Raw genomic sequence first — 20,496 nt, 5'->3', positions numbered from 1 at the left:
TAGTGCACTTTAAAATGCACTAAAGTATAAATTATCCATGATTTCACCATAGTAATGAAACTATAGTTACCACAGTAAACCCTGTTTTGGTGTAAAGAAAAGCTAAGAGGTAACATTAGCGGAGTTAACTACTTAGCTGCCAACATTAGTGCAGTGCCGTATTTAAATATCTTGGCTAATGTTGCTAAATATGTCAGAATTGTTTAGTACACACTGCTATTTTACCCAGATGCAAGCAGCACCACTCCTGTGAGTCTGTAATGCTGTATTGAAGAGAAAGTGCTGACTCAGCTTTGCTGTTCCCTTAATTGCACTTAATTTAAGGCTTATGTAACATGGGCCCTTGAAGTTTGATGTTTAAATTCAAAGGATCAAAGGTGAATGTGCTTTGATTTACTGTGATGAAAGCCATTGTAGCTGTTAAATCTTGCTTTCGTGACCTGTGAGAGAGCCTGATTACAGAATAGGAGAAAACGTCTGTTATTTTCTACACGCTGTTACGAGAAACATGTAATAAACTCATCTAAACTGTTCTGGTGTGATTCTCTTCTCTTCAGTCTGAGAATTGCAGATCATCACTGTGAAGCCTGTATTAAGAGTCAGACACCATAGGCAAGAAACTGTGATTATTATTATTATTACTTTTACTTTTTCATTGCTCAGCAAAATTATTTGTACACTGAAGTCACACTTACTTTCTTTATCTACTTGTGAGCTTTATATAATAAAAGGTAAAAGCTCGAGTACAGCATGTTTTCCACAGTATTATCATATTTTTATCACTTTTATCTCATTTACAGTACTATTAAAGTGCATATCACGGGTAAATTCAGGAGCAAGATCAATGTAATTCTCCTATTTTATATTAAACTTTGGTCAAATATCTGTAAAATTCTGCATTCTCTGCAATTTTTTTACCTTGTGCAATACCAGAAAAATTCAGTTGAAATCAAGCCATTTGAGGCGAATTGGTCCGCCTCTGAAAAACTTGGCATTTGGATTTCCCGGCAAGCATTGATTTTTGTGACGTCGCGTGCGGGACGCCTCCTTCTGAATCCTACGTCAGCGCTGGTTTGTTTATGAGAAAACGACCTGATGGTTTTCTGCAAATTTCTTCAACGTTATCACGTAATTATTAAAATGGTTAACAGATGTATCGTAGGAGGGCGGCACGGTGGTGTAGTGGTTAGCGCTGTCGCCTCACAGCAAGAAGGTCCTGGGTTCGAGCCCCGGGGCCGGCGAGGGCCTTTCTGTGTGGAGTTTGCATGTTCTCCCCGTGTCCGCGTGGGTTTCCTCCGGGTGCTCCGGTTTCCCCCACAGTCCAAAGACATGCAGGTTAGGTTAACTGGTGACTCTAAATTGACCGTAGGTGTGAATGTGAGTGTGAATGGTTGTCTGTGTCTATGTGTCAGCCCTGTGATGACATGGCGACTTGTCCAGGGTGTACCCTGCCTTTCGCCCGTAGTCAGCTGGGATAGGCTCCAGCTTGCCTGCGACCCTGTAGAAGGATAAAGCGGCTAGAGATAATGAGATGAGATGTATCGTAGGAGGGTGTAGCAACACCAATCTTGATGGGATTAGTACTCATCGTTTCCCAAAAGACTGGACAATGAGAGAGAAATGGGAGCGCTTGGTCTACACAGGCTGTGCACTGAAACCGTGCAAAGCTCGCGCAGCCTGCTGGCGCTTCCGCAGGTGACGTCACGAATCTGGCTCCAGACTCCCTTGGGATTTTTCCAGTTTTATTTTATTTTTTTCTGCTGTAGACAGATGGCCTTGTGCAAAATTACCCTTCTGGATGAGTGTGTAAAGGGACATAATTTCATATAAAAAAAAAACAAAATTGGTCCAGAATATGCACTTTAAACTCAACAGGTACATTCAGCCTAACACAGGCTTGCACAGACTAAAATCTAGCGTTATACAATCAATTTTTTGGTTGTCTTACATATGTTATGAACATGTCTAAGGAGCAAGGATGTAGCAGTTTTTAGAGCCAGTCTTTTAATGAAACATATTTGAGTGAAAAACTATTGTGATCTAATTACATTACCGTCACACAAAAAAATATTTCTTAGGGTTTTAAAAAGTACAAGTTTAACCATAGTCAAAAGTTTGGACACACCTTCTAATTCAATAGTTTTTCTTTTATTTTTATTAATTAAAAGACACTTCAAGTCTTAAAGTAATGATTGTTTCTCTTTACTTAGTTGAGCGGTTCATGGCATAATATGGATTACTACAGTTGTTGAACAGGGCTATTTACTGTATTTTTATTATTTGCTATTTACTGTTTGATCTCAAACACATTAAGAAGGCAAGAAATTAACACTGATTAACTTTTGATGAGGCACCTGTTAATTGAAAAGCATTCCAGGTGACTCCCTCATGAAGCTGGTTAAGATAACGCCAGTAGTGTGTAAAGTGTCATCAAGGTAAACGCTAGCTACTTTGAAGAATCTAAAATATGAAACATTTTATTTTTTAACACTTTTTTGTTCCATATATGTTCAATATGTTATTTCAGAGTTTTGATGTCTTCAGTATTGTTCTATGATGTAGAAAATAGTCAAGCATGTCACATGTACACTCAAGCACAGACTTAAGCACACAGTGAAATTTAGAAGAAGAAGAAGAAGAAGAAGAAGAAGAGAACAACAACAACTTTATTCATCACACGCTTGTGAAATTCCTCTCTGCATTTAACCCATCTGAAGCAGTGAACACACACATGCACACACGCGTGAGCAATGAGTGCACACACACATACCCAGACCAGTGGTTTAACCTCTGCATTTAACCCATCTGAAGCAATAAACACACACAAGTGAGCAATGAGCACACACACATAACCAGAGCAGTGGGCAGCTATGCTACAGCACCCAGGGAGCAGTTGGGGGTTAGATGCCTTGCCCAAGGGCACCTCAGTCCAACCATGGCTGCCCCATGTTAACCTAACTGCATGTCTTTGGACTGTGGTGTAAACCGGAGCACCCAGAGGAAACCCACACAGACACGGAGAGAACATGCAAACTCCACACAGAAAGGCCCCCGTCAGCCACTGGGCTCGAACCCAGAACCTTCTTGCTGTGAGGCGACAGTGCTAACCACTACACCACCGTGCTGCCCCATGAATGAGTGAATTGTATGGGGTGTACAAACTTTTGACTGGTATTGTATAAAGTATCAAACTTCAGTGGTGTGTCCTCATTCACCATGCTGCTGAATTCTCAACTGTGATTGGTCAAAACGATATTGTCAGACATAGTGTTGGCTGTAATTAAACTATAGGTTTATAGTCACAGGGACACTCATTCACGCTCTATATAACCTCATCTCATCTCATTATCTGTAGCAGCTTTATCCTGTTCTACAGGGTCGCAGGCAAGCTGGAGCCTATCCCAGCTGACTACGGGCGAAAGGCGGGGTACACCCTGGACAAGTCGCCAGGTCATCACAGGGCTGACACATAGACACAGACAACCATTCACACTCACATTCACACCTACGGTCAATTTAGAGTCACCAGTTAACCTAACCTGCATGTCTTTGGACTGTGGGGGAAACCGGAGCACCCGGAGGAAACCCACGCGGACACGGGGAGAACATGCAAACTCCGCACAGAAAGGCCCTCGCCGGCCACGGGGCTCGAACCCGGACCTTCTTGCTGTGAGGCGACAGTGCTAACCACTACATCACCGTGCTGCCCCATGAATGAGTAAATTGTAGGGGTGTACAAACTTTTGACTGGTATTGTATAAAGTATCAAACTTCAGTAGTGTGTCCTCATTCACCATGCTGCTGAATTCTCAGCTGTGATTGGTCAAAACGATATTGTCAGACATAGTTTTGGCTGTAATTAAACTATAGCTTTATAGTCACAGGGACACTCATTCACTCTCTATATAACCTAACCCTAATAATTAACAGATTAAAAAATATTATTTAACAAAGTATAGCTACAGTGTCTTGCAAAAGTATTCATCCTCCTTGGTATTTGCCCTGTTTTGTCGCATTCCAAGCTGGAATTAAAATGTATTTTGGGCGGCTAGCACCATTTGATTTACACAACATGCCTACCACTTTAAAATGCACACTCCAGATATCTCTTTATTTTTCATCTTAATTATTGTTTGTGTTACAATAAAACAACAATGTGCACATTTAAAGTGTTGTGTAAATCAAATGGTGCTAACCCTCCAAAAATCCATTTTAATTCCAGCTTGTAATGCGACAGAACAGGACAAACACCAAGGGGGATGAATACTTTTGCAAGACACTTTATATAATAAAATTGTGAAGTTTTCTGTAAGAAGACATTTATTTCACATTTACAGAAGGAGTCTCCAGTGTTAGTAAGTCAGTAAGTTTTCCACTATGGGAAAGTATTCAGGACAGAGGTTTTCTCAGTCACATGCTAAGCTGTGGTGTTTTTTTTTTTTTTTTAAATCTATTAACTTCAAGAGAAGTCAAAAGAGAGGCTCGTGAAGGAATAACTGTTTATACCATTACGCAACATGAAATGGAAAATGGATTAAAAAAAACAACAACACGTTTTTCAGTAATAAAGAAAAATGCCAATTTTTGCCAAATTGCTGTGGTATAAGAGTAAAAACAACACTTCAGGGTGATACTGAGTAAGTTTATAACAGCAGTCATAGTACACTTTAAACATGTGCTTAAGTATAGTATTGCTTTGTTAATAATAATAATAATAATAATAATAATAATAATACAATTTCACACAGACCAATGAACATTCCTTCAAGTTTTACTTATTTTTATTTTTACTTGGCTTCATGTCTGTAGAAGACCAACATTTAGGGTTTACAAACATAGTCAAAACCTGCTATTTCCCCTCTGCCATTTGTTCTGTTTCACATAAAGAACACCCGCTGTGAGATTTCAGTGAGAAACCACCAGCATGTCTGCCACAGCGCCACCCTACACAGCAGTGGTGCACTAAATGAGGCGCTTTCCTGCAGAGTGGCAAGAGACTGCATGCCACGTCACTCACACTGCCAATGGGCTGTGAAAGACAAGCCGGAGAGGACAGGCCGAGTGCTAATAAGAAATGCCAACACAAACAGGCGGCTGGGCCAGCCAATCCCTCGCCTGTCACCGCAATACTTCACACTGTCTTCACTTACAAGCCAAACTCGCTGGACGTTGAGGATGGTTTAAAGGTGTGATAAATTTCAAACTGCCAGCATACACACAATAAGGTAAAGGGCCTACCTACAGAGATTTGTGTTGTGGGATTATTTTAAGTAGTTTCACTTGGTCGCCGGCAGGCTTCACATGCACTACAGTGATATCCTGTGTCCTGGGCAGGAGCTGTCAGTGAAATCGATGAAAGCATGATTATGACTAAAAATACAGTTGTGAGGAGGATACGGAGTTAGTTATCATGTTCCATACACGTACTGCAACTATGGAGTAGGATCAAGTATCTTTCAAGTTTAATATTTTCCAAGTCGTAAACTGAAAGGTGTGTTGAGATTTTCAATGATTTCTTTTTCCAAGCAGCGAGGCCAAATGGATATGAAATAAACAGCCACCATCATGTTTTTTACAAGATTTGACAAGCTCTGTAAAAATTAACCCAAAATATACATTATTAGAAATAACATTTTACATTTTAACATTTGTATACTAATGATTAACTTATAAAAAAAAATCAAGCCTCATGATCGCAAGATGTTTCTGCTATTCTGCTACAGAATAAAAGTTGCTTCTGTCTCTTTTGTTAATGTGTGAAGTGGTAATAACTTTCATTTTTGCAGCTGTGAGCTTCAAAATAATCCTGAATATAATTTCCCAATATTCTCTTTTCACATATTATTTAGGGGTCCAAACATCAAAGTTGCTGCAACGACACTGTTTATACTGTTTAAACATTGTGTACGGTGGTGCTTGAAACTTTGTGAACCCTTTAGAATTTTCTATATTTCTGCATAAATATGACCTAAAACATCATCAGATTTTCACTCAAGTCCTAAAAGTAGATAAAGAGAACCCAGTTAAACAAATGAGACAAAAATATTATAATTGGTCATTTATTTATTGAAGAAAATGATCCAATATTACATATCTGTGAGTGGCAAAAGTATGTGAACCTCTAGGATTAGCAGTTAATTTGAAGGTGAAATTAGAGTCAGGTGTTTTCAATCAATGGGATGACAATCAGGTGTGAGTGGGCACCCTGTTTTATTTAAAGAACAGGGATCTATCAAAGTCTGATCTTCACAGTACATGTTTGTGGAAGTGTATCATGGCACGAACAAAGGAGATTTCTGAGGACCTCAGAAAAAGCGTTGTTGATGCTCATCAGGCTGGAAAAAGTTACAAAACCATCTCTAAAGAGTTTGGACTCCACCAAGCCACAGTCAGACAGACTGTGTACAAATGAAGGAAATTCAAGACCATTGTTACCCTCCCCAGGAGTGGTCGACCAACAAAGATCACTCCAAGAACAAGGCGTGTAATAGTCAGCAAGGTCACAAAGGACCCCAGGGTAACTTCTAAGCAACTGAAGGCCTCTCTCACATTGGCTCATGTTAATGTTCATGAGTCCACCGTTAGGAGAACACTGAACAACAATGGTGTGCATGGCAGGGTTGCAAGGAGAAAGCCACTGCTCTCCAAAAAGAACATTGCTGCTCGTCTGCAGTTTGGTAAAGATCACATGGACAAGCCAGAAGGCTACTGGAAAAATGTTTTGTGGACGGGTGAGACCAAAATAGAACTTTTTGGTTTAAATGAGAAGTGTTATGTTTGGAGAAAGGAAAACACTGCATTCAGCATAAGAACCTTATCCCATCTGTGAAACATGGTGGTGGTAGTATCATGGTTTGGCCCTGTTTTGCTGCATCTGGGCCAGGACGGCTTGCCATCATTGATGGAACAATGAATTCTGAATTATACCAGCAAATTCTAAAGGAAAATGTCAGGACATCTGTCCATGAATTGAATCTCAAGAGAAGGTGGGTCATGCAGCAAGACAATGACCCTAAGCACACAAGTCGTTCTACCAAAGAATGGTTCAAGAAGAATAAAGTGAATGTTTTGGAATGGCCAAGTCAAAGTCCTGACCTTAATCCAATCGAAATGTTGTGGAAGGACCTGAAGCGAGCAGTTCATGTGAGGAAACCCACCAACATCCCAGAGTTGAAGCTGTTCTGTACGGAGGAATGGGCTAAAATTCCTCCAAGCCGGTGTGCAGGACTGATCAACAGTTACCGGAAACGTTTAGTTGCAGTTATTGCTGCACAAGGGGGTCACACCAGATACTGAAAACAAAGGTTCACATACTTTTGCCACTCACAGATATGTAATATTGGATCATTTTCCTCAATAAATAAATGACCAAGTATAATATTTTTGTCTCATTTGTTTAACTGGGTTCTCTTTATCTACTTTTAGGACTTGTGTGAAAATCTGATGATGTTTTAGGTCATATTTATGCAGAAATATAGAAAATTCTAAAGGGTTCATGAACTTTCAAGCACCACTGTATATCTTCTTCTTCTTCTTCTTCTTCTTCTTCTTCTTCTTCATGTGTATAAGTGTCTAAATGGACTTGCAGAACATAATTTGAATTTCATTAGGCATCAACATTGACATAGCAATAACACAAGAAATAAGAATAAACTCAGGCTCCCCAAAACTCAGAGGAACTGAGGAAAGCAAAGGACTGAATTTCATGTAGTCAAAGATTACAATACACGTAACCAGGAAACTAGAGAATCAGGAAATGTTCGTATTTTTAAGCATAACTTAACATTGTTTTTATGCACTAGATATCCATAATTATTAGGTTTTTTAATGTATTTATAGCTCTAAACACTATGTATTTATTAGTAGTTTTAATTTATGAGGTCCTTTTTGAAAAGCATGTGTTTCCTCAATAAATCTTCTTCTTCTTCTTCTTCTTCTTCTTCTTTGTTGGCTCATATCTCAGGAACCGTGAGTCTTACAGTGAAAAACTCCACATGCATATTTTGAGTTAATTTGTATAAGATACAAAACCTACTTTTGCAAACTAGGGGAAAGAAAAAAAGTATTTTTGTGTATTTTCAAAAAATCTTGTCAAATTATTCATCAGAGTCTGAATCTCTATAGCATGTTGAGATCTGTAAACAATATGGCCACCACATGTACTCACACTAGGAGCGACTGCCTTGTACTGCACCCAGGAGTGACTGTCTCCTCTCCGTACTGCCCCACTGGCCAGCGCTCACATTGCACGTTATGTTCCGGTCCTGAGTATGTTTATTTCACCACAATGCAGTTTTACTCGCATTCGCATTCACCAATAAGTGAACCAAATTATTATTAATCGAAATATTCTCTTTAGTGAATTAAAAAGTACATGCTATAGCATTCGAGTTCTGTACTGTTAGTAATTACACTGTGCATGAGCCCAACTAAACCATGCCCAAGTGCTTCAAAGCGAGTCAAGTGAACTGTACCTAAGTGCAGTATGCAGAGATCACACTCCTCAAACAAACTGGACGTTAGGGGTTACGTAATTGTACTCTGGTGTGGTACAGATCATTTAGTGTGAGTACACTATACTCAACATCTCACCATTACTCAAACAGCTCTTTACGTCTTCAAAGCATGGTCACCCATAGGCAGCAGGGTGAAGTTCAAATAAGTGTTTCTCTGGAACCATAGGTCCAATCAAGCTGAAAATTTCTTCATCTTTGTGCTAACCTCGAAGTGGATAACAAGCAGAGAGCCCAAAGGGTCCTTGGACACCACATGTTGCCACTTATAGATACAACTTGTCTTTGAAATATACACATATCTGGTAGCATTAAAGCCCCACGGTTATGGAACAGCCTTCCAAGTAGTGTTTGGGACTCAAATACAGTCTGTGTTTAAAGCGTGTCTCCCTCCCGTTGAAACTTTCTGTGTTGAAAAAGACTCATATATTGACGCCATTAAACGAATAAATATCTTCAAATGGTGTATATATATATATATTCCAAAATAAAGAAAATGAAATAGTTTTTGGACCCCCCCAAAAAGGCGCAGTGATAGGCCTACGAACGATCGCGAAAAAATGAGGTCACAACCCGAGGTCACGTGATCGATCTGACCTCGATATATATTTAGCTGGAGCGAAAATGGCGGAACGAAAGACGATAGGGAGGCCAGAAAAGTTCGAAACAGATAGCGCGAGGAAAAAGGCAAGAGTGGCATATAAAGCGGCAAGATATCGTATAGACATTGGACCGGTTTCGGAAGAGTGGATACGGCGAAAGGAGGAGATGGGGATGAAAACCCATGCGGATTTCGCAGCATTTCTACTGAACAGGTACATTTTGAAGTTGAAGTTTTGTTTATATGCTCTCGAACACGAGTGTCGTTCTTTTTGTCTACATGATATAACAATCTCTGTATCCACAATATATCATCTGTCTATCTTTATTCATCAAAAATAAACTATGTGTAAATTCTGATTAAGAATTACATAATCAAAGTCGTAGCCTAGTCAGTTTCAGATTGATTCTTCTGCTTGTCGCTATCGATGTTGAAAACAATATGGCTACACGCACGTGTTTGTTTATCGGCAGATAGTGACCTGGATCTTTACTAGGTCGGAAATGAGTGATTTGGCGCTATAGTACTACGCGGACAAAAAGTAATCCCTTTATTCGAAAATTTATTTTTTATTTCTAGTCGTTTATTTACGCTCACGTTTGATCATTTATGATAATTTTCATACAAAAGAAAATACACGAAGTTTCAATGGGCGGGAGACTCGCTTTAAGTCTAGGCTGAAAACATATCTTTTTAGTCAAGCCTTTTGTTAATAGTTTTTATTACATAGGTAAAGGAGTAGATCTGGAAGGTCCTCAGGCATAGAGTGTTTTGGTAAACTGGGATGTATGGATGCTGAAGCCCCCCACTTTCACTCATTCACATGGGTTTGTTGATGGTGGAGTGGCTGGCTGCTTTATGTCCAAGGGCTCGCTCATGTCTGTGTTATCTTCTGGCTCTCTCTTTTAGTTATGCTGTCATAGTTAGTCTTGTCAGAGTCCCTGCTTGCACTCAGCACAAAATGTATACTGTTCTTACTCATTAGGTGACATCGGGCATCTCTGACAACCTGTGTTTTTTCTCTCTCTTGTGCCCCCCCATCTCTCTGTCTCTTCCTCTGTCTGTCTCTCTCTGTTGAGTTACATGTTGGTCCTAAGATATCTCTACTCCTCGGACCCACCTGATGCATCTTGATGCTCTACATCTGGCTGGAGTTCTCATCACTTCGCTCCTGTGGAGGACGGCCCCATATGGACAGTTGAAAGACGCACTTGGAAGACGGCTCTGGACACTTACAGTTTTGCTATGATGGCTGAGGCCTACAGTTGCCATGATAACTTTAGGACTGCAGTTGCCATGAACAGTTTTGCACTCAAGTCTCCATCAATGAACAGTCGATAACTTCAACAAACTAGACTTCATGCTAAGACTATAATGAATTTCCTGGTTGCACTTTGTGACTATATAGGACGCAGTTATAGAAGCGAGTTATTTTTCATCATGCTATCTGTTATCACCCAGATGAGGATGGTTCCCCCTTTTGAGTCTGGATCCTCTCAAGGTTTCTTCCTTGTGGCGTCTGAGGGAGTTTTTCCTTGCCACCGACACCACAGGCTTGCTCATCAGTGATAAATACATTTATGAGGGATAAAATTAGTTCATATGTTTAAAGTCTTTATTTTTCTGTAAAGCTGCTTTGTGACAATGTCTGTTATTAAAAGTGCTATACAAATAAACTGACTTGACTAATCAGTTTCAGACAGCAATAAAGAAATAAAACATTCTACTGAATTTCTTGTCCAGGCTATGAAGGAGACACTGAGGTAGTGATCTGGACAACATCAACAAGAGCTGTGTATTTAAAAATAACTGTAGATTCACATGCATATTACCAGCAGACTTATCTACAGTGTCTACAGAGACATTAAACCTTCAACACAGCAAGATACATCCCATAGACTGTGCTGGCCTCGGTTTTACACACACACACACACACACACACACACACACACACACACACTCGTGCAGAAGAGTGGCTGATTGTTGATATTATTTCAGTGTCCCAGAGGTACACCTTACTTGTCCAAAGTCCAGACTCCACATCCTGACCGGCTCAATTCTTTTGTACGCCCTCCAACCTGAGCGCATGGGGACTTCCAGTTGCGGCAGAAGATTTATGAAGCCCCTGTCACCCAGGGTTAACCCCTGCCACCTTCTACCACGAGGATTCCTTCTGAAAACAATAACATCCAGACCTGCTGGCCTCCGGGAGGCCCACTGTGCCACTGACGTGATCTGTTTGTCCTAGTGATTGCTGCTGTCTGCAGTCGCTAACGGATCACTCTCACCACCGTATCAGCTAGGGAAAATCTCCACAAACTCAAAAGTACAGTGTGTTGTATTATGTAGCAAAATTTCAAACATTTCCTGCATTTGTAACAGAAAAATGGCTAGAAATAAATGACTGTTGAATGACAAGAAATAAGTCAAGTGTAAGAGATTGCACAGTTCGAAAAACGGATTCACAAGCAACTAATCTCATCTCATTATCTCTAGCCGCTTTATCCTTCTACAGGGTCGCGGGCAAGCTGGAGCCTATCCCAGCTGACTACGGGCGAAAGGCGGGGTACACCCTGGACAAGTCGCCAGGTCATCACAGGGCTGACACATAGACACAGACAACCATTCACACTCACACCCACGGTCAATTTAGAGTCACCAGTTAACCTAACCTGCATGTCTTTGGACTGTGGGGGAAACCGGAGCACCCGGAGGAAACCCACGCGGACACGGGGAGAACATACAAACTCCACACAGAAAGGCCCTCGCCGGCCCCGGGGCTCGAACCCAGGACCTTCTTGCTGTGAGGCGACAGCGCTAACCACTACACCACCGTGCTGCCCGCAACTAATGTGAAAGATTTTATTTAATTTGTGAGATAACAGGGGTTATTTGAGGGGTCTAGCTCCTAAAGAGGTTCTATTAAAAATCATTACCAAGGAACCTTTCAGGGTAAGGGTACTATATGGAACTTTTTTCTAAGATTGTACCTAAAGTGATGAAACCTGGCATAACCGAAACTTTATAGTGAATAAAATGTATAAAACGTAATTGACGTGTTCTGTGTCTTTATTTGAGCAGGCCAGTGGCCTGCACACTCTAAACACTTCTCTGACTGCTCAGCAATAAGATAGTGGTGAAAATGTGCACCTATTCTACATTTGGCCCACCAAATCTCTACTAATTTGAAGTCCCAGGACACAGTAGAAACTAAAATGGCTAAAATGAATAGATTGACTGACAGTTAAAGAGCAACAACAAAGACGTTCTTGTCACACTGACCATTAGACACTGTGATGTAATCGTTGTGGGTCAACCACAGAATGATGATCTCTGATAGGAACTTGCGTGCTAATAAAACAAAAAACAAAGTCAAAGTCCCTCTCACACCAGAATCTGGTCTTCCCAGGTGGTCTCCTGTCCCCGTACGAACCAACTCTTTAAGGCATATGGGTGCGGCACCGATCTCCATTTCGATAACCCTCAGCCTCTCGCCTATACAGCTAGGGTTACAGTGGGGGGCTAGTCCTCTGGTAACCATGAGAGTTTGACTCCCCACTCGCATCTGTATTGCAGCGTGCCTTGCCAGATGCCAGTAGGTACCATTTTTATGATGGTCTTTGGTATGACCCGACCGCAAGTAGAACTCACGATCTCCCGGTTGAGAGACGGACACGCTAACCACTAGGCCAACTCGCGGTTTTGCCAATAAAACAAGTAAACCAAGTAAAGAGCAACCAATGGTAATGAAGCAAGTGTGTTTTGATTTTAATGAAAAAAGAAAAAAAAAAAGCTTGAGCTCATATGTATGACAATATAACTGAAGAGACATAAACGATAGGGAAGGCAAATTAAAATATTGGTAAAAATGGAAAGGTGGCCATTTCATGACACGAGGCAAATGAGGCATGTAAATAAGAAACACTTCAGAAAAAGGATTGTGTGTGTATTGGCAATAAGATTCATATAAACAACATTTTTACATGACTCTTGTAAAAACACTCTGCTATTAAATAATAAATTGCCTTGCACATACTCTCTATGGCCAGAAGTATGTGGACCACTGTGTATTGAACATTCCATTCCAAAGCCATGGGTATTAATACTGATTTGTTCCCACTTTGCTGCTATAAAAGCATCCACTCTTCTGGGAAGGCTTTACACTCGATTTTAAAGTGTGCATTAGAGGATTTGTGCCCATTCAGCTCCAAGAGCACAAAAGTTATGGCACTGATAGTCAACTTGAAGGCCTAGAATGAAATTGGTGTTTTGGTTCATCTTAAAGGTATTCAGTGGGGTTGAGGTCAGGGCTCTATGGAGAACATCAGAGTTCTTCCACTCCAGATTTGTTAAGCCATATCATTATGGACCTCAGTGTGTGCACAGGGGCATTGTTATACTGGGACATGTTTGGGCCAGTGAAAGGAAATCTTAATGTTACAGCATACAAAGATGTTCTAGACAACTCCATGCTTCCAACTTTGTGGCAACAGTTTGGGGAAGAACCACATGTGTATTATGGTCAGGTGTCCACAAACTTTGGGCCATATGGTGTTAGATAAAAGCTGTTGGCAGAGGTAAAAGCCATGACATCACCATGATCATAAAAGCCATGATCAACAATGACATCAGAGCTGCGTCTTAAGTCTAATGTTTACTCACCACATTTATAGGGCTATACACTGGTAAAAGGAACATTACTCCTGTTTAAACTTGTTTAAAGACATGTTCAGAATGAGTCAATAATAAAGTTTCACATCAAAGTTTTGTGACATTTATTTGTGGTTTAACCTAGTCATGGTGTAGTGACAAGGCACATATCCTAAGACCCTCAATGAATAATTGTGGTATAAAGATTGCGAACTCACAACACTTCAAATGAAAGTAAACCTCCAGAAGATTTCAGCTGGTTCTGCAAACCCTCTTCTGAAGTCTCCAAAAGTTCAGTTTTATCATCTAAAGAACAATTTTAAGTAAGATTTGAAGAAGACTGAAGAATATTGTCTATGTAGAAATCTAAAGTCCCCCCCCTCCCATTTTTCCACTTTTAACTTTCTCTGATTTTCTACAACATTTCATTCTAAAATTAAAGCGTCTACAATCACTTTCCTTTTACTGCTGTATGTGGACAGGTCACTGTGCCGAGATCTCCAGAGACCTTTCTGGAAATAGAAGCAGGCAGAAAGCAGAGCTGGTCCGTGTCAGGGCACATAAGAGAGACAACAAACAGAACCAGCACAGCTCTGATCAAGTCATACTTAACTCCATTTGAATTCTTCCTGACCCAATCCAGACTAAATGCCATATAGTTTGGGGCCCTGAGACTTTCTGACAACATTTTTTAAAATTTGTCCAAAGTCTAACAGTAGAATAAGGGGGAAAGGGGAAAAGCACCAAATCAACCCTGAAATTCAACAAAGCATTGACAAGATTCCAAGCAGAGCTATAAACCTTGTTTGTTCTGAGTATTGCTCAAGGCTAGCATGCAACCAGAGGCAGTGTGTGGTCAGACCAGAGAGTGTGTATGGGTCAGACAGACATGCAGCTGCAGTGGCGTATGACTCAGATCTGCTCTAGAAGACGACAAAGAAAGCACCAATAGCTCGAACATTTGGAATATACACCAAGAGCAGTTGGAAAATAATGGAACAGATGGAAAATTATGCGGATGACTTATTGACTTGTCAGATATTCCAAGGCTACAAATAGAAAGTGCAATAAACATCCTGACGTTTTGACTGATCATACTTTTTTACGTTAAATTCATTTATACCGCAGCGCTGTTGAATTCTCGATTCTGATTAGTCAGATGGTGTTGATTAATTTTCTATAACAGCAGCATTAATGCACTCATTCTAATAGGTTGTCTTTTCTATAGTAACAGCTTACATGGGGCCTTGTACAGGAAATGCAGTACATAAAAAAAAATGTGTGTAATCACTGACATTAAGGAGCTGTTTATTTAGCATTTTTGGAAGGAGTCTCCAGTTTCAGAGCTTCATAAAAGATAAAGCTGTAACTTTTCCGATGCTGGAAAGTCTTAAGAATATTCTGTAGTTTCTCACTAACATGACTTTGTAGTATTGACTTCAAAATTAAGCCAAAAACTGTGCCTGGTGAGGAAACGGCTGATTTACAGCTTGTATAACTTAAGTGATAACACGAGTTAATGCTTCACAGACATTTAACGACATTAAATATAACTATAAATTGAAAGACGTACATATTGTGCTTTCATTAATAAAAATTGTCATCTTTGGCAGCTTGCTATGGTATTTAAGGAATAAAACACTCTGGTACTGTATGTGCTGTTATTGGAAAAGAATCAGCTTTGTCTGACCTTATCACACCACCTCGTTGTTGATTATTTCTCAATAACAGCATACTTGCAAGGTTTTTTTTTTTTAATTCCTTACATTATTCACTTCATATAAACAGAGCTGAACCTTAGACTCATAATGTAAAACAGTAATGAGTATTCACTCATATGTCTGTATGACAAACCGAGCCCAACTGTAAACCTAGACTGCTGCTCATATTACAGTAATGTCTTCTCAATACTGGTGGCATCAGAAAAGAGAGCATTTGACTTAAAAGCACTTCCTCCTTTCTTTTCCATTTCCTAACAAATAAGGGCCACTTTTAAGTATTTTACATGAAGGGAGGTGGTGGTGATGGTGAGGTGGGGGGGGGGTGAAATTCCCATTAAAATAAATAAAATAAGTCTTCATATTTCACAATGGCACTAATTGGGGTCTGTGTGGTTTTATGATAGTCATATTTCTGCCTTTTGTCTGTTGCTTTGCTCAAAATAAAGATTTATTACTTGCATGTGTAAAAAGAATAAGATTTTAGATAAATATTCCCATGCTCCACTGAAGGCTAAATTGAGTATGAAAACCAGTTTGAAGCCATTTGTGTCAAAGTCAGAAAACGGCAAAGCTACACTCATAGGATTAGATTTTAGTAAACCTGGCATACACGTTTGTCTATTGAGCTGGTGGCTTAAAATAACACTCCAATAAAGACCATTCCCAAAAAAAAAAAGGCTCCCTTTTCTTGAATGTAAATTAAATTAGTGCAATGTTTTTTTTTTCTTAATAAGAAAGCATTCGGTAATAAGTGGAGTTTATCATACACCTCATCATATACAATAACCTCCCATTTGCATCTGCATCATTGTGAACATGTGGCTTTAATGCACTTACACTATAGTCTATAGTCTATAAATAATCCCGTGCGCAGATATTAAACAGATAAAAGGCAGAGGCCATGGCCTTTATGTCTTTAATGGAAGTTATGTCCAAGCCTGTGATATTCAGGAACGATGATGGAACAGGAACGCTAGACAAATAATTTCCTTCAACTTCAAAAAATGTACAAATTGGAGACAGGAGACCACTGATATAAATGACATTTCCTACTTCACCAACAGGCGCTCTGGACAATGGAAAACATAACATGACAACCACAAGCACCTCATCACTCCACTCCGTCTCAGTGACGTCTGGAGAGACATGATTTTAATAATGTACTGGTGTGCTATTAAAATTAAATCTGAACTAGCCTAAATTATGGTTACATAAACATGCACTTAACCCTCGCAAGAAAGACCACTGACCCCTATTAGCTACACTGGTAAGAAATGAGGCCAGAAAACTCGCCTTTGACATAATGGTTATATTTCTGTTTAGCAGAAAGGTTGTAATGGGCAGCAGTATTGGCTCAGGAATGCAGCTGCCTGCCTGTTTTGAAGGCGACTTCAAGGAGTGTTTTCCGCTTAAACATAGCGTTGAGCCTTGATCACATACACTTAAAGGAAATGTTCACCAAACATCTTAGTGGTAAAAATAGATCTATACATGAGTTTTGAAGTGACCGATTTATAGACAATGGTTTTAAGGAGAAGAACAAATGGTTTGAATGAATTTGTAACAGCTAACACCTAATATCCTTAGCATTCCTTAACATTCCTGAAGTCATTTCCCGGCCTTAGTTCCTCTAATTGTTCTCTAGAACGGCATTTGATTTTTGTTGTTGCTGTTGTTGTTAATTTCAACATTAAGTTATTTATGAATTTGCTTGAGAATGAAAAATTGACATCTATTCCTGTGAATAATGTTCTAATGTTATACAATTGAGACGATCAGAAAAGTATCATATACTGTAAATATAAATGTTATTATTCTGTCCACATTCACTGGATATGAGCAGTCATGCACTCTGATTGGCTACTCTACTACTCGGCTATCAGCTCAGAAACAGTGGATATAAAAAGTATACCCACCCCGTTAAAATGATAGGTTTTCCTGATGTAAAAAAAAAATGAGACCATGATAAATAATTTCAAAACTTTTCCCACCTTTAATGTAACCTGTACAATTCAATTGAAAAACAAACAAATCTGTTAGGGGGGAAACATAAAAAAAAAATGTACAATAAGCTGGTTGCATAAGTGTGCACACCCTTAAACTAATACTTTGTTGAAGCACCTTTTGATTTAATTACAGCATCCAGTCTTTTTGGGGTTCACACCTGCCATCAATTAAAATGACTCTGATTAACCCCAAATAAAGTTCAGACATTTACTCAGTTGCATCTTCCAGCAAAAGCCAGCGTTCAGAGAGAGCTTACAAAGCATCAAAGGGATCTCATTGTTGAAAGGTATCAGTTAGGAGAAGGGGACAAAAACATTTCCACAGCATTAGATATACCATGGAGCACAGTGAAGACAGTCATCAAGAAGTGGAGAAAATATGGGACAACAGTGACATTACAGAGAATTGGACGTCCCTTCAAAATTGGTGAAAAGACAAGACGAAAACTGGTCAGGGAGGCTGCCGAGAGGCCTACAGCAACACTGAAGGAGCTGCAGGAATTTCTGGCAAGTACTGGTTGTGTACTACATGTGACAACAATCTCCCGTATTTTCCATATGTCTGGACTATGAGGTAGGGTCAAAGAAAAACATCCAGGCCCGGCTAAATTTTGCAAAAAAACACATCAACTCTCCCAAAAGCATGTGGGAAAATGTGTTATGGTCTGATGAAACCAAGATTGAACTTTTTGTCCACAATTCCAAAAGGTATGTTTGGTGCGGGGGTGGCACGGTGGTGTAGTGGTTAGCGCTGTCGCCTCACAGCAAGAAGGTCCTGGGTTTGAGCCCTGGGGCCGGCGAGGGCCTTTCTGTGTGGAGTTTGCATGTTCTCCCCATGTCCGCGTGGGTTTCCTCCAGGTGCTCCGGTTTCCCCCACAGTCCAAAGACATGCAGGTTAGGTTAACTGGTGACTCTAAATTGACCGTAGGTGTGAATGTGAGTGTGAATGGTTGTCTGTGTCTATGTGTCAGCCCTGTGATGACCTGGCGACTTGTCCAGGGTGTACCCCGCCTTTCGCCCATAGTCAGCTGGGATAGGCTCCAGCTTGCCTGTGACCCTGTAGAACAGGATAAAGCAGCTAGAGATAATGAGATGAGATGAGATGTTTGGTGCAAAAACAACACTGTGCATCACCAAAAGAACACCATACCCACGGTGAAGCATGGTGGTGGCAGCATCATGTTTTGGGGTTGTTTTTCTTCAGCTGGAACAGGGGCTTTAATCAAGGTGGAGGGAATTATGAACAGTTCTAAATACCAGTCAACTTTGGCCCAAAACCTTCAGGTGTTTGCTAGAAAGCTGAAGATGAAGAGGAATTTCATCTTTCAGCACGACAATGACCCCAAGCATACATCGTAATCAACTAAAGAATGGCTTCATCAGAAGAAAATTAAAGTTTTGGAACAGCCCAGCCAGAGCCCAGACCTAAATGCAATTGAAAATCTGTGGGGTGACCTGAAGAGGGCTGTGCACAAGAGATGCCCTCGCAATCTGGCAGATTTGGAGCGCTTTTGCAAGGAAGAGTGGGCAAATATTGCCAAGTCTAGATGTGGCAGGCTGATAGACTCCGACCCAAAAAGACTGAATGCTGTAATTAAATCAAAAGGTGCTTCAACAAAGTATTAGTTTAAGGTTGTGCACACTTACGCAACCAGCTTATTGTATGTTTTTTTATTTTTTATGTTCCCCCCCCAACAGATTTGTTTGTTTTTCATTTTAATTGTACAGGTTATAGGTCACATTAAAGGTGGGAAAAGTTTTGAAATTATTTATTGTGGTCTCATTTTTTTTACATCAGAAAAACCTATCATTTTAACAGGGTGTGTACACTGTACCATGAGTAGAGAAAAATAAAATGGTGGCACATGTCGGTGAACCAACCGAGGGCGAAATAAAAACTCTACTCAAAAAACAAAAAAAAACAAAAAAAGGAACAAAATATGGAATAAAAGTATTCGATGGTAAGAATGTATCTTTTTTATTTTTCAAGAATTATTATTATAGCATTTTTCATAAATTGCTACTGTCATTTCATCAGTTTGTTTACATTCTAAGCAGAAATGATTTTGTCTGAAGTTTTGTATAAAGTTTTATTTTTCGAATTTACAGAAAATAAAAATGCTCTGTTTCGCAAAATCCAGTGAATGTGGATCGAATAAAACAGTTATTCCACTCAGTCTCGTCATACATAACTTATAGACAACTCGGTGCGACGCACCTCATCAGCTATCAGCTCAATTTCATGGAATAAGCTCAATTTCAAAAACTCAATTTCATGGAATAAGCATTAACTATGGAGTTGACTGTCCTTTAACATACCTTGTAAGTATATAAGACAAATGCTTCAAGTATATTTTGTAGTAAGATTTGAAGATACATCTTTTACATTTTAATAATATTTTTTGAACTAATTTTACTGACATTTTCAGTATAACAATTTCAATCTGTCTAAAATCTCTGATGACTTGCTTCAAATTAGACATAAGAAGAGACTGGTAGAACTTTATATATGATATTTCAGCTCCTTATTGCAATAACTGATGTATGAGCACAGTGGCCAATTTGATTTGTACTCTTAAATGATTTGACTCTACTATTTCAGCTATGTAGAGTGAGAGTGCCATAAAATATCAAACATTTTTAGCATGATTAAAATTATGACAGAGAAAAAAGATCTTTCAAAATAGGAGGAGTTTGCACTACTGGACGTTCAAAATCAAATATAATAATCTGTCTTTGCTTTGTAATGTATGGCTTTTAGTTGCATGACATACCATGGCTGCATCGATGAACCCAGTAGTATCCAAAGTCCACACCTAGAAATGCCAGCCACCAAGTCCACGCTGAGTCCCAGGGTAACTCCAATATGTGGAAGTTGTTCCAAATATATATGTAACTGGAAATCTCTAGACTTCTCACAAAGAGCCTGAGATAAATACAATATGAATTAATGCAAAGGTTAAGAAAGTTTCAACGTTTATATTATTCACAATAAAAATACTGTC

At 39.6% G+C, this 20,496-nt stretch overlaps 1 protein-coding gene across 1 annotated transcript in view; it reads right to left on the bottom strand.

Moving 5' to 3' along the window:
* Positions 1–20,496, bottom strand: part of agmo (alkylglycerol monooxygenase) — a 110,519-nt gene that overhangs the window by 66,927 nt on the left and 23,096 nt on the right. Inside the window, 1 exon segment of the mRNA XM_060898144.1 lies at positions 20,266–20,417. Coding sequence (XP_060754127.1) covers positions 20,266–20,417 — 152 coding nt within the window.

This window comes from Neoarius graeffei, chromosome 17 (assembly GCF_027579695.1).
Source record: "Neoarius graeffei isolate fNeoGra1 chromosome 17, fNeoGra1.pri, whole genome shotgun sequence".
Taxonomy (NCBI): Eukaryota; Metazoa; Chordata; class Actinopteri; order Siluriformes; family Ariidae; genus Neoarius; species Neoarius graeffei.
Note: the sequence above shows the minus strand (reverse complement) of the source record. Positions and strands in the feature narration are given on the sequence as shown.